This window comes from Ambystoma mexicanum, chromosome 1p, assembly GCF_040938575.1.
Source record: "Ambystoma mexicanum isolate Mex_15411 chromosome 1p, UKY_AmexF1_1, whole genome shotgun sequence".
Lineage (NCBI taxonomy): Eukaryota > Metazoa > Chordata > Amphibia > Caudata > Ambystomatidae > Ambystoma > Ambystoma mexicanum.
Window position 1 is genome coordinate 106,343,616 of NC_090921.1, and position 14,845 is coordinate 106,358,460.

The following is a 14,845-nucleotide window of genomic DNA, read 5'->3' on the forward strand; positions in this document are numbered from 1 at the left end:
CCTCAAAAGAAGGACGCTCTAAGGAAACAGTCTGTTTTGCAAAATAAAATACTAACTTCTGTAAGTCAGGAAGGAAATCAATTTCCAGAATGACGACCTTGGTAGATATCAAAATAGCCAGAGAGCACCTCTTACATAAACTATTTGCGAGAGGTGAGTGTATTGAACAGGACCAAAATGTGTGGTTGCAGGCAATCGCGCAACAGGTCACTGTAACTGGGTCAGATATATGGAGAGATCAGGGTCCCTTACATGTGGCCCTGAGGGAACTATATATGGCCCCTAAGGCCAAGGATGAGCACAACAAGATTGCCAGGGTAGCGGCATATTTATATATTGGAGCCATACAGGACAAATGTGCTGAAGGCCAATATCTGGCAAATAGGCAACTGATGGCATTAGAGAAGGCCCAATCTGATCTGGTCTCTTCCGAGCAGAGGCTGCAGAGGAGCCAGGAGTCAGAAAATGATAGTAGGCAGTAGATCATTAAGATAAAAGAGGATATGGGTATCCTGCAACAGGAAAAGTCTGACCAGGATACCAGATTTCTGGCCTTGCAGAAGGAGTACCAAGAAGGTTTGGACGCCCTACTGCAGAGACAGAAAAAGCTGGAACAACAACTGGACTTCAATAGAACATGCGCAGCGCAGGTAGTCACCCTGCAAAGCCACCTAGATAGGGAGAAGGCAGAGAGCAACAAACTGATTCTGAAAGACCTGGATACCCAGGCAGAGTTTGATCAGGAGCGGCAGAGAGCTGGTGCCTTTCAAAGGCAGAGGGACGACCTGGTGGCACAGATGCAGGCTCTTAGTCAGGAAAGGGACATCTTAGGCCAGGAAGTCTGCCAATTAAAAGAAAAAATTGAAGAAAATCACATGGCCCTCCAGGGTCTGGGTCACCTCCAAAAAGAGCATCAGAACTTGTTAGAGCACACCAGGAGGGTGTAAGATGCTCTGGCAAGAAAGGAACAGGCCAGTAGGGATGGGACTCAGGAGGTAACCCTCCTGCAGCAAAGACTGGCCCAGTATTCCAGGACCAACCAGGAGGCACAGAGAGAGAATGAGGCTCTCTGTCAGCACAATGATAGGCTCCAGCCACAGGTAGCCATGCAGGAGAGACTGATAGAGTCTAGTAAGGCCTTAACTGAGGAACTGAAAGCACAGGCTCTTGCATGGCAACAGGGAGCCAGGGCTGATAGAGATGAGGTTTGCTGCGAAAGGGAAACACCTGAGCATAACCTCAGGAGCCCTAGTATCAGAGGCCTTCATCTCTCCCAGTCCTTGGACTCTGCCACCCCCATGTCCCATGGGGGCACATGAGCCAAAAGTATAGGGCTCATAGGCCAGTACCACCCAGGAATGGATGGGCGGGCATCCGGGTATGGGCACCCAAGTACAATGCAATTTAGGGGGGAACCCCGGGAGAGTAGGCCCTCTAAGGGCATTCTGAAAACCTCTGCCCAGTTAGGTCAGTGGGGGGGTACCCATCAAATCCGGGCAGCAAGGAGGAATCTGAAGACTCCTCCGCGCGCCCCAGGACACAAGAGACTAGGTCCCCACATTCTGCCGGCCATTCCCAGGCTCGCACAATTCGGGAAAACCTGGAAGATCAGACGGGAACCTCTGGGAGCAGTGCCTCTGAGTCAGAGGATGAATGGACCAGGGTTACCCGAACCAGAAAGGCCAATAAGGCAAAAAGGGCCTTGCTTAAGGACCCCTTAAAACAGATTGAGGCAATAAGGAGTGTCATCACCCCTTATCACAAGAACGCCAAGTATTCTGTTTGGGAACACTTGGAGCTTTATGAGCAAATGGAGACTTTCCATTTGAAGGACAGCAGTAGCTGCATTCAGTATTTCAAATGGACATTCTCCCCAGAATACTCCAGTTTCTTTGCTGGGCTGGAGGACCAAAACCATTCAAGATGGTCCACATATAGGGCGGCCATCTTGAAACATTTTTCTGTTCACAGAAATCCCCAAGAGGCTCGCAAGGCAGCCTACAATTTGTAATGTGGGGAGGATCAGGCCCCACAAGAATTTGTGCAGGAATTGAAGCGTGCCTTTGCGCAGACTACCAAAAAGGTGCGCATGGACAGTAAAGAGTTTGTAAATATGTTTTTCCATGCCTTACCCAAATACATAATGTAGGGAGAAATTTTCACAAGAAAAGGTCACTAGACTGGGTCATTGAACAGGCTACCCGGATCTATGAGGTGCAGAAGCCCATAGAAAATAAAAACAACGCCCAGAAAAGTCCCTAACCGATCAGCACCCCTGCTGCTGCCAAGGTGGCAGAGGTAAAGGTTGCCCCCATTTTAGATTTGGAGATGGGGGGCCTAAAAGCCTGCCTGCACCGAATAATTCTCAGCCCAGAAGGCCCTCGGGCCAGTCACAGGCAGGGAGTCAAGGAGGTAGTCCCACAAATGGGGTCCCTCGCTCCCCTGACTATGTAAGTCCCCGCTACAAGGGAAACCGACCCATCCTGGGGTATGTGTGGACTCCTCCAGCCCAAGGGGGGGATCCAACCAGGCACCCAACCCAGGGAACTTCCCTCCTAACTTCCCACAGGAGGGCAGAAATTCACCAAACCCTGGGCAGAATTTTTTTCCCAAAATCATCCATCCTTCTTTCCCCAATTCCCTGAGCCCAGACCACCTAATCCGGGAGAGAGGAGGCCAAGGGTGGAGGGGTACCCAAATCTTCCCAACCGGGGTACTACCAGAGAAGGGATGACTACCCTTCCAGGGATCAGCCCAGGGGAGAAAATAGAACCCCGTATCAGCCTGAGCGGGTTTCACAGTTAGAGCGCCAGGTCCAAAATATGGCACGGAATCTGGGTCACATGCTGCGGGCTCAACAGAACCCTTAGATGAGCATGCCAGCGCAGAATGCCCCAAACTCTGGACCTGGTGCTCCAGAACAATGACGGGGGCAGCACCCCGATAACCCACCGGTTCCCAGGGAGGAGGCACAAAGAGAAAGGGGGTGTAAAGCCTTGGAGGAAGCGTCCTTCCCCACTGGTAAACAGCCCCTGGAAACCCAGGAATCGGAAACAAAACCTCCTACCCCTGAAAGTCTGCCACCCAAGGAGCAGAGAGGAGGTAGGAGAAACAAAGGAGCCAAACAGACCCATTTTGTGGAGGAGGTACAGGTCTTCCAATTTGAGGGAGAGGGATCCTCAGAGGATCCTGGGAAAAGGATCTTCTCCTTCGGAGATGGGGGAACTCCTCCCAAGGAAAAATGGGTCCCAAGGGATTCCAAGATAGACTGGGTAGATGTGGGGATTGAGTTGTCGCCGCCCATCATTCTATCCCAGAACCAACAATACCAAAAACCCCTGGTTCAAACCCATCCTGGTGACTGCCTCCAAAAAGAGGGGGGGGGCGGCCCAGAACCGGAATCAGGGGAACCCAAAACCGCATCCATAGACTGGGTAGATGTGGGGATTGAGCTGCCGCCGCCCATCATTCTATCCCAGAACCAACAATACAGAAAACCCCTGGTTCAAACCCATCCTGGTGACTGCCTCCAAAAAGGGGGGGCGGCCCAGAACCGGAACCAGGGGAACCCAAAACCGCATCAATATCCAATTGACAACTTTTTCTTTCAGATTCCCAAAACTCCCTGCCGAACTCTGCCCAAATCTCTTCTCTCTCAATGTCCAAAAATAGAAAATTAGCCCACTAGTTGTCCAAAAATGTGCATTATCTGTGCCCCCTTGAGGAGAAGGAGGGAAGATACTATGCCCCGGTGCAAGTACAGGGGCAGGGTACAATTTTGGCACTGGTGGACACTGGATCCCAAGCTACCCTTCGGTCCAAAAGGGACTTTGATGAACTAAATGCAGGAAGTGGGGAGAATTACCGTATTCCTCTCACCTCTCTTCCTGGACAACTGCAGAACTTTGACGTGAAGGAAATTCCCGTCGAGGGGGACTGCAGATTTGGATATCAAAATTGTGCGACACAAGGTGAAACACCCGGTCATAGTAGTGACTCCAGAGGGCACCCCTTGTTTACTAGGGAATGACCTCCTGAGAAGGTTGTCACCCCTAATAGATTGCGTGAACAAGGTTCTCTGGACCAAGACTAGCCGACCAATAAAATTAAAACAGAGTGTCAACCATGTTAGTTTAAATGGCACATGCCACATGGTTGAGCAAAAATCTGACCAAGTAGAATTTCACTTCCAGAACAACCAAATTCCAGACGTGACAGTAATAGCAATAGGACAACAGACTGGTGATGGGGGGGTCCTCTCTATTTCTGAAAATCAACCTTCCTTCCAGTTTAAGGTGGTATTCCACACTGGAAGGAAACACTCTGAAATTCTTTACTAATCCACAATCACACATTCCCTCTCCGATAGTCCAGAAAGATGTGAAATCAGCTCAGAGCCTGGCTGATATTCAGCAAATTGGAGAGCAGTTGTTCATCTCCGTTCAGCTAAGGGAAGGACTCTGTTCTCGCCCGAGTGTGTGTGAACAACGGTAAGAGCTTCATCAGCGAAGCCCTGTTCCGCCAACTCCCAAAAGATCCAGCCATTCCCACATTCAAACTGATAGACAAATGGGAAATGGACCTGGAAGCACCCAATTCCAAACATCTCCTGCCAAGCAGGTGTATGCTGAAAATCTCCATTGCAACAAGAGCATAGTCCATAATTGTAGGGTCGTGCAAGACGTCACTGCCGCCTTTTACTTATGCAGTGACATTCTCAATCGCTTTACCATTAGTTTGGACCTAATAAACCTCAAAGCTTGGTCCCGATTAGCGGATAATCCCATGGACTTTGATGATCCAGAAAAAGCATTTAGGTCAGCTCAATTGCTACCTTATGCAGTTGAAATTCAGATTAAAGAGGAAGTCACCATCCCAGAAAGGACCCGACAATTCTCCCTGGAAGTGAAAGTTAAAAAAAGAGGACAAAAATTGAAAAACCCTGATGCTTATATTCATCTAAATGCTTTTCTCCAACAGCAAGGGTTAGGGGTAAACCCAACACCATTAGTCAACATAGAACATGACACCATTCCAATAGAGGTGCATAACAGCGAATTAAAGAGTATTACTCTAGCCGCAAGCACCATTATTGGAATGGCGGTTGATGACCGACATTTCTCCATTGATTTAGGAAATTAACCGTTAGGACCAATCCCTAAGGACTGTTTTGACAGTGACAGTGATGACAACCCAACACCAGGCAGGATCTTTACCCGGCATGGGGGGGGGGACTTCCAGGTGTACACTTCTTCCTGCCTTTATGATAAGGAAGATGTGACTTGTGACTTCAGAAGGGATGAGGTGATTTTCCAGGTCCATGAGGACTGCCTCTCCCAACCTGAAGCCTCCAGTCCAAATCAGCATCCTGACCAGGGACTTCTCCACCCAGCTGGAGGAGGCTGCTGAGATAGCAAAACCAGAAGTCTTTACAGGCTTCAGGCAGATGGTGGAAGAGAGTCAACCTAGCTGATGCCTGTGTGACTCTGGAACAGAATCAAAAGTTGAAACAAGTTTTCTTGGATTTCCAAGATCTCTTTGCGGTAGACTCATATGACTGTGGTCGCACCGACATCCACACAATAACAATTCCCACGGACCCTGGCATGACTCCAGTGTTTGTGAAGCAATATCGCTTGCCTCTCGCATCCATGGAGTCCCTTACTGAAATAATTAAGAACCTTGAGTCCCGGGGAATAATCTGTCCAGTCCACAGCACCTTCAATAATCCGGTGCTGGGAATATTGAAGCCAAACGGCCAGTGGAGACTCTGCGCCGACCTTAGGGAGCTCAACAAACGGGTTTATACTTCCCGATGGCCTCTTCGCTACATTGACCAAGGGCTGGCCCAAATCCAGGGGTCACAGGTATTCACTGCAATAGACCTGACCAATGGATACTGGACTGTGCCTGTCAGTAGGGAGGACCAATACAAACTGGCTTTTACCTTTGGGGGCCAGCAGTACACATGGACCCGAACTCCCTTCGGATACCTCAACTCCAGCAATGAATTCAACATTTTCCTACATAAGGCCATGCTCGACCTGGGTGCAAGGGGTAACCTGTCTTATGTAGATGATGTCCTCATCAAAAGTTCATCTGTGGAGGTACACATAGCGGAGATCTGTTATGTTCTGACACAGTTGAGGGCCGCCGGAGCAAACCTTTCCTTTCAGAAAGCACAGTGGTGTAGAACCTGTGTTAATTTCTTGGGGCATGAGATTACTCCTCAGGGTCTCTGTCCACAGGAAAAGAAAGTGGAAGCACTTCAGAAACTGAAAGACCCCACAACTTTGTGGGAACTAAGGAGCCTCCTTGGACTGACTAATTACAGCAGAAAGTTCATTGAGGGCTACGCAGAGATCACCAGACCCCTGATTCATCTCTTGAAGGGAGGGTGGGGGTCAAGTGGGAATGGGGTCCAGAACAATCCCAGGCAGTAAGACAGCTCAAAAGAAGCCTCTCACAAGCGCCCTGCTGCCTAGCTTACCCTGTCAGATACAAGGGGTTTTTCTTGGAGACAGGGTTCTCTAATACATGCTTGACTGCAGTATTATATCAAAAGCATGACAAGGTCAATAAAGTAATCTCCTATGCGAGTAAAACTTTATCCTCTTTGGAGGAAAAATTCAACGATTGTGAGAAGGCACTCCTGGCAACGGTGTGGGCATTGAAGAATTACCGCCCGTTTATCCAGGGGGAACATATCATAGTGGAGACTCCACACCAGCCTCTGCAATACCTGCAAAGTGACAGAATCCGAGCAGGAAATGTGAGTAATTCCCGAATTACTTCCTGGATTCTGTCAATGCAAGGCTTTCCCGTGGAGGTCAAATATGGCCAAAACAAGAAGAGTCCCCTCGCGCAAGGTCTGGTTGACTTGCATGATTGTGCCAGAGAAAACTGTCTCGAGGACGAAAGTCTAAAAATCAAGGACAACATGGAGGCATACCTTAATTCCCCACACAAAGTCTTTGAAGAAGACAAGTGTGAGGGAATGCCGACTGTCTATGTGGATGGATGCTCTTACCATGTTGACAACAACGGGGAAAAAGAACTTGTGGCCGGCGTAGGGAATGCATGGGTGAATGAGTCATGGGTGAACAATCATATCAACCCAACATTGTTAATATAGACACACACCTGTCAAGTACTGGGACGAGGTGGAGACACAGAATTAGGCACACTTCCTTTATTAAAACAAACTTCCCCAAACACCACTTTCGTACTGGGACGAAGAAGAGGAGTCAGGAGTTAATGCATACTACAAGGAGAGCGGACTAGCTCTAATGATCTCATTCACTGGATTCACTCCTTCCTTGCCAACCGAATGTCCAAAATCCATTGGGGGAGATGCTTTCTCACTAGCTCCCATTAATTGTGGAGTGCCAGTTTGTCACCTGTGCTCTTTAAACTATACATCTGACCACTCTGCGCCCCGTTGGAGAGCTCTGGCACGGTCTTTACTAACTATGCTGATGACACTCAGCTAGTCCTAGAGCTCAGCGGTAACAACTCTAAGGACTCTAGTAAAATCTCAGGTGTTGACGACATCGTTGAGGCATGGATGACTATAAACTGGATGTGCCTAAATGGCAGTAAAACCAAACTCATTATTTTCGGCTCCTGGCAGACTTGCGCTAAGCTGAGCACAGATATCACCAACTTTAATATCAAGAACAATGCAATCCCGGTCGTAGGCAAAGGAAAAACTGTAGGTATCACTTTGGAATCCGAAATGAGCACCTAAGCCCCTGTGAAACAAATAAAGAAAAATTGTCAGTATCATCTACGCTGGCTCAGACACATCAGGCCTTGTTCAACTATGAGAATTGTGCCACTATGCTTTCAAGGCTGGACTACGGCAATGCCCTCCTCATAGGGGCAGAGGCCGCTTGTCTGACTAAATGTCAGACAATCCAGAACAGCCATGTGCGCATTATTAAAATAACATACCGAAAGGAGACCATAACTCAGCCAGTAGAAGGGATCTACACTGGCTGAAGGTGGAAGACTAGATTGCTTCAAATCTAGCACACTGATCCACTGTTGTCTCTTTGGTACAGCTCGTCTCTATCTGAAAACACTAATCTGTCCATACGTGCATTGCATATACCTGCGTTCAGCAAACCAGGGCCAGAACAACAGCATGACCCACAAACGGTCCAATGGACTGGGTAGATCCTTCCCTGTAAGAGCGGCCAAAATCTGGAACAAACACCCAACTACTCCAAGTCTGGAACGAAATAACCTGAAATTCCGCTGTGCTTTAAAAACTGCTCTGTTTAAGTAATCACTAGGCTAGACAGTTGGTTCTTAATGTCCTGTGTCATATTGTTTTTCGTCTATTGTCTCCATGTTGCCGCCCCAATGATCGCAGGCTTTGGCGGATTATAAAACTATAAATATAACACTTTACAAAGGCTACACTTTACACAGCTACAGCTGCTGACACCTACTTGCCCTATACAAAGTTCAAATAACAGCAGGATATTTTGAGAATACTACTATATAAATAAGTTGTTGGCCAACCTTACCGCTTCTTTGTCCGATTTAAGCTCTGGGTACCAACCCGACTATATAGATGGTTGAGGTTCAGCCTCAAAATTCGCACTCGCCACTGGCTAGTGATAACTAACTCTTGGAGAATAAGAAATGGATGCCATGTGTATGTGGAGAACTGAAGGGGAAGAGTTATATTTTATGCCTGGGTGGCAGCTAGCATATCAGAATTTCCACCCCTGGTTGAGGCCGTATTGTTCGGGAGGCTCTATCAATGTTCATTAAGAGGGCATAACACTAGAAAGAGGATGCCTGTTCGAGACCTGGCAGGCGGAGAGCATGCAAGAAGGGCATGGTATTGTTTATTACATATACACAACGCAAGTGTTTCAAAGCGTTCAAGGAGGGATGGAACAAGGGAAAAAACAACAGTCATTCAGAGCCCTTAAATTTCATAACGATAAAAGTCTGGACCGGCACTGTGGGTGCATGGAACAAGTGCATATAATAAAATTAACAGTGTCCATAACAACAAATAGGACTGATGACGATTCTGCAGTTTTTCCAAGTGCATTGAGACGCCACCATGAAAGGAGGGGAGACAAGGGAAATACAGATGATCTTCAAGGCATGTTGCATTCAAATAGTGCAAGTGCGCAGGCAGGTGAAGGGGGGGGGACAAATGCAGAGGGTGGTGGGGTGTGTGTGAGGGGACCAAGTGCGCCCATTCAGCCAGAAGCTGGGATAGGTGCTGAGAGATGCCACTCTCATGGGTCATTGACCAAGTGCAGTAGCGATGAGGCAAGTGCGAGCGGACTGGTGAGGGTGCCAGGGACCTGTGAGACTCTGAGGTACACCAGTCGGCCAGTCAGCAGGCTGCGCGGAAAAGGAGTGAGAGAGGGATGGAGCGGACAGAAAGGTTAGCAAAGAAGAGGGAGAGAGACGAAAGAGGAGAAGAGGGATGTCTTAAGGAGTTTACGGAACTTAAGGAGATCAGGCTCAAGACTGAGTGAGGCTATTCCAGAGGGAGGCACCTGCAGAGGATAAAGATCTCCCTCAAATCTCTGCTTGGAGAATGGCTCATTCGCAGAAGGTTGGAGGTAGATGAGTGGAGGGCTCGGGAAGGACAGCATTTAGGTAGGCAACGTTGCAGATAGGTAGGTCCCAGGCCCCAGAAAGCTGTGTGGACAATACAGAGGGTCTTGAACTTGATCTTTGCCAGTGGAGGGAATTCAGTGCTGGAGTATTGCAGTTCTGTTCTGGAGGAGTTGCAGAGGGTGCAGAGCAGAGGCAGGGAGGGTGAGAAAGGGGCTATTTCAGTAGTCCACCCCTGAGAGATCCAGGGCTCTGGAGACAGTGAGCCGCAGGTGGAAGGTGAGAAAAGGAAGAGTACCTCTGAGGAGGTGTAGCTGGTAGTTGGACTTTTTAGAGATGTCCGAAATGTGAGTGGAGAAGGAGAGAGTTGAGTCGAAGATGACCACAGTGTTTTTTGCCTTGCAGGTCCAAGATAGGCCGGCCCGAGAGAGTGGGAAAGCAGGAGCAGGAGGCCCAATGAAAATGATCTGAGTCTTACTGGCATTGAGGCAGAGGTAGTTTGTAGCACATCGTGACTGAATTTCAGACAGTCAGATCTGAGTGAGGTAGAGGAGGTGGCCAAGGGTAGCCTGAAGGAGAGTTGGGTAGATAAGAGATGCCATGACTGTACTGCACAGACATTCTGTGATCATCCCACTGTGCATGCACACACAATTGGCGGCTGGTAAGATTCCAGCCATGAAGACATATGTGCTGTCCCCGGGGGCGGGGGGGATATACACATGTCCCTTGAACACTGCTGTACATCTGACCGATACATGGCAATCACAGGCACTATTTTGTTTTTGGAGGCTGACATACAGTCATGCACCCTTTTAAGTAGTGTACGGTGATGACTTCATGTTACTGGGGAAACTGTGCAGAGGGCTGGACAAGCAGGCTCAGTTGCTTAGAGAGATTCTCCACTCGCACCTGAACGACCAACACTACAAATACTGTGATATGCCAGGTAATGTGAGCAGATGTAGAAGCAGTGTATGGTGTGCCCTCTGACCTGTTTACAGACATGGAGTTATCATTTGGTCATAAGCACAGGGCAAGTAGCAGTACAAACCCAAAAATATGCCCTATGTAACAAGAGGGAAAGTACCTTGATAATATCAGCTGCTCGTTGTCAATACATGTGTGTGGCTAGTGACCTTAGAGCATGTGTGCGGCTAGTGACCTTAGTGCATGTGTGCATTTGTTGCATAAAAGTCTCACCCAGATCCACAAATGGCAACCAACAGGACTGCTTTGTCTCAGGCATGCATGGAATATACTCACCTTCCGCCCAAGTCTCTATACCTCCGAGCTCCCCAATTCCATCAACGCTGATGTCGATGACCATCATCACATGCTCCTCCTAAGGATGCAGGTACAGAGGTGATGGTAGCGAGCCACTTCCTGCAGCCAAACTCACCCTGTAGTGGTCAGCAAACAGCTTCTGCACGGGCCTTCAGAGGTCCTGACAGCGCTTCTGGATTTTACCCATCCTGCGTGGGGTGGTCGCCACATTGTTGATATTGGCCAGGATGGCCTTCCAGAGTTTGTTGCGCTGGCGGGTCTTCATGTACTCCGGATCTACGAGGCGTGGTGCCTCCTTCACAACACCATCCACAAGGACTTTGAGCTCAATGTCTGAGAACTTTGGGCATCTCATCCTCAACGTGGTCCTAATGGTGCAAGAAAAAGAAAGTGAACTAGCCTGAATAGGAATGATCCGCAGGACTCAGTAATTGGCTTATTGGCGGCACAAGATCGGATGGAGCACAGCAGTCAGAGTTGTAGTACAGCAGTCAAAGGGAGCGCACAGCAGTCAAGCAGAGCATGCATCAGTCAGAGTTTGCAGATTCATAGCCACCAGGGTCTGGAGCGCAAAAGTGAGGGAGGTGACACAGGGGGCAGCAACCGTCTGAGAGGATGCACGGCAGTACAGGAAGTTTGTGCAATAGTCACAGATAATAGATAGCAATCAAGAGAGTTCACTGGGAGCGTGCAGCAAAAGTCAGAGAGGAAGCCCTGAAGACAGGGCTCCACTCCTTGCAGCCGGTGAGGTACAAGGAGTGGACAGCAATAATCAAGGAGGGAACACAGGGGGAATCAGCAGTCCCAGAGGGTATTAGCAGTCAGGGGAAGGGCACACAAGGGGTAATCTGCAGTAGGGGTGGGCAGCGGTTCGACCAAAAGTCATATCTCGCTATTTTTGGGCTGAATGGAGATATACGATATATATCCCAAAGTTGTTTATGTGGTTAAAATGCTCAGTTGTAAGCCGTCAACTACATTTGAGGTGTCACAAACACCTTTATTTATAAGACATTGACCAAAATAAAGTGCAATTCCTCTTCCTATTTGAGAATACACACTATGTAAATATAAAAATGTAAATAAAAAATAGCAGTATATGTAATAATGTATATATCTCAATGTTAACGCTATTGTCTCATCTTATATCGAATTTGAAAATATATCACTGTATCTCAAAAAGTCAATATATAGGCCAGCCCTAAGCAGCAGTCATGAAATCTGCACAAGGGCGAAGCATCTGTCAGGGAGCGGCCACAGGGGAAAGCAGCAGCCAGAGAGAGGGCACGTGGGGTAAGCAGTAGTCAGGGAGCGGACAAGAGGAGGAAGCAGCAGTCAGGAAGCGGGTACATGGGGGCAGCAGTCAAGGAGAAGGCAGCAGTCAGGGAGAGGGCACGTGGAGGAAGCAGTTGTCAGGAAGTGTGCACAAGGGGGAAGCAGCAGTCAGGGAGTGGGCACGAGGGGGCAGCTGCAGTCACGGATGGACAGCAGCAGTCAGGAAGTGGGCATGAGGGGGCAGCATCAGTGAGGTTGGGGGCAGCAGTCAGAAGTGGGCACAAGGGTGCAGCAGTCAGGAAGTGGGCACGAGGGGGCAGCAGCAGTCAGGGAAGAGACTACAAAGGCATTGAGGGGGCGGTGGGGTGGAGGGTCCTTGATTAAGTTAGTCAGGGTGGGGAAACAAATATTACATTAGGAGGGGGTTCTAACGCAGAGGTTGGTGAGTGCACGTCCAAGAGGTATTTTTAGTGGGATCTGTAGGCACTTTTGTGCTGGGCGGGATGGCGTATACACTGTACAGTTTTGTGGAAAGACCGTGAACACAGCAAAAAGCCACTGCCATTTGGTGGTGGAAAAAAATAAATACGACTTGCTGGCAGCAGAATTTGCAAAAAAACATCTGCTGAAATTCCCTCGGCGTGCGCTGCACGGCCATAAATCGCTTCTGTTTGGGAGGTGGGGCAGGGAGCCGGAGACTGGGGGATACTGCTTGCCAGCCAAGAAGACACAAAGGTCCCGCTGTCGCTGCAACCAAATTCAAAACAAGAAAAAAACAAACCCACAGGCACCTAAATACACCTGCCCGTGCAAGGCTTGGAGTCCTCCTTCCGCCATGATTCTCTTCCTAAGCACGTAGACGTCCTACGTGCAAAACGTTCATACGTCATGACGCCTTAAAGGCATTCCAGACAGAGTCGGCAAGCTTTCAAACGAACACACTGTGCTATCGGGTCTCATAGGGACTTTAAATGTGTGTTTCAATTGATAATGAAAGCAACGTAAGGCCTCCGTCTACCAAACGCTCCTTTTCAGTTTCCAGGCAGCATCAGGTGAGTGCCTAAGATCTAGCTCTTCTAATTAATTGTATGTGCATTTCTTTCAGCATCCATTAGCTCAGTTCATCCTCGCCCCCTTGTTGTTAAGAGGGGCCCCTTTGCAAACTCCGGAAATACACGTTGCAGTGAGAGGCTGCAGCTGAAGCTGTCATTCCTTGTATTGTGCTTATCACATGTTCAAAATAAAAACTGTAAGGCTGTGGCTTTCTGAACGCCTGCTTTTGAAATGACACAGGGCCGCCTTGCGTTGGTGTTGCAGAGCCAGTCGCTGCTCCGGAGCTCGTTTACGGTCCAGTTCAGGCTCTGGGAGGCTCGCAGACGCAGTAACTGCTGTGCGGCTACTACACAGGCCGTGGTCTGGTCTAAGTGACTATATATTATCCGGCGCAGGCTGGCTGCGGCGCTAATGATTGCAGACTTGTACTATCTCTAGGTCCAGTGCCTGATCTGAAAGTAATGATTCCCCACGGCTAATGGCTGCAGATCCGGTACTTTCTCTGGATCTATTGAATATATTAACTGCAGGCACAGTGTCTGTCCTAGGTACAACACCCCGATGAATATCAGTAGACCGTACCGTCTCTAGCGCTGGAGAGAATGAGTGCAGGCACAATACCTGCTCTGGAGCGAATGACTGGCGATACAGTACGTACCTGCTCATCAGCTACATCTGACATACCTGCCCTGGGGCTTATGACTACAAACACAATAACTGCTCTGCGACAATGATGGCATGCACAGTACATAACCTGGGGCTAATGATTCCAGTCATAGTGTCTGCTCTGGAGCCAAGGGCTCTGTGCCTCTTGTGCAAAATATTCTTAAAGGTGTTTCTCCGGCTAGACGCATAGATCATGATGAAAATACTAATTTTCATAGGCACAAATTTGATGAGGTAACTCAACAGGAAAATAGTATAGAAGTGATAGCTGAAGGAGGCAAGACTACTAAGTCATTTGGGGTGTGCCCTTATTATTCAACTGGAGAATTCCAATTGGTCAAAAGCCTACAGATATTTGAGATATGCTGAAATCATGATCAATACCATGAACCACAATAACTGGTCCTACTTCTGGTCCTTAATTAAGTCTACTGGCAAGCAAATATCCATGCAAATGTAATGTATGGGTAGAATATCTGTCCATTTTAGATTAAGGTTGTGAAGTTGAATTTGGACGAAAATCCAGTCCAACTGGGGTATACTGAAAATATATTTGGTTTTCGTCCTAATGGTCATTGGCAAATCTAAAACTGGTAATGTCCCGGGTCTGGGCGGAATGTCCAACCCTATCCTGAAATCAGCCTGTGGTGTTATGGACTGGGGTATTTTTTTTGTGTATATATATATATATATATATATATATATAATTTTTTTTACTTTATCGTATCAATCTGTATTTGCAAATGTTCCTGTCATCTTGGAAGGAAGCGATGATTGTATTTTACAAATCTGGGTATAGAACAGACTCCATGAACTACAGTACGATATCTCTCCTTGATGCCTCATGTGAAACAATTTCATCTTTCCTTTTTGAGAGACTTTCCGAAATGGGCTACTCTCGTGTCTTGCCAAAATACCGATCAATGGGGCATCAAGAGGAGTACCAGCATCCAGCTAAACCGCCTGA

General features: G+C 48.2%; 1 protein-coding gene and 1 long non-coding RNA gene across 4 annotated transcripts in view; one reads left to right on the forward strand and one right to left on the reverse strand.

The window, feature by feature from the left end:
- LOC138566721 (uncharacterized) overlaps positions 1-13,028 on the reverse strand; it is a 70,980-nt gene extending 57,952 nt beyond the window's left edge. The window contains exons 1-2 of one of the 2 annotated variants that reach the window (XR_011302002.1): positions 12,951-13,028; positions 11,000-11,252 (exon numbers count right to left, since the gene is read on the reverse strand). This is a non-coding gene — a long non-coding RNA (uncharacterized lncRNA). Of the gene's footprint in view, positions 1-10,999; positions 11,253-12,944 lie in introns of both variants that reach the window. The other variant, XR_011302003.1, reaches the window with a different exon arrangement.
- A 31-nt stretch (positions 13,029-13,059) lies between these two features.
- Positions 13,060-14,845, forward strand: part of SENP3 (SUMO specific peptidase 3) — a 407,541-nt gene continuing 405,755 nt past the window's right edge. For both annotated transcript variants that reach the window (XM_069644338.1, XM_069644347.1), the window contains exon 1: positions 13,060-13,211. In XM_069644338.1, the coding sequence (XP_069500439.1) occupies positions 13,131-13,211 (81 nt within the window). In that variant the 5' untranslated portion in view covers positions 13,060-13,130. The remainder of the gene's footprint in view (positions 13,212-14,845) is intronic.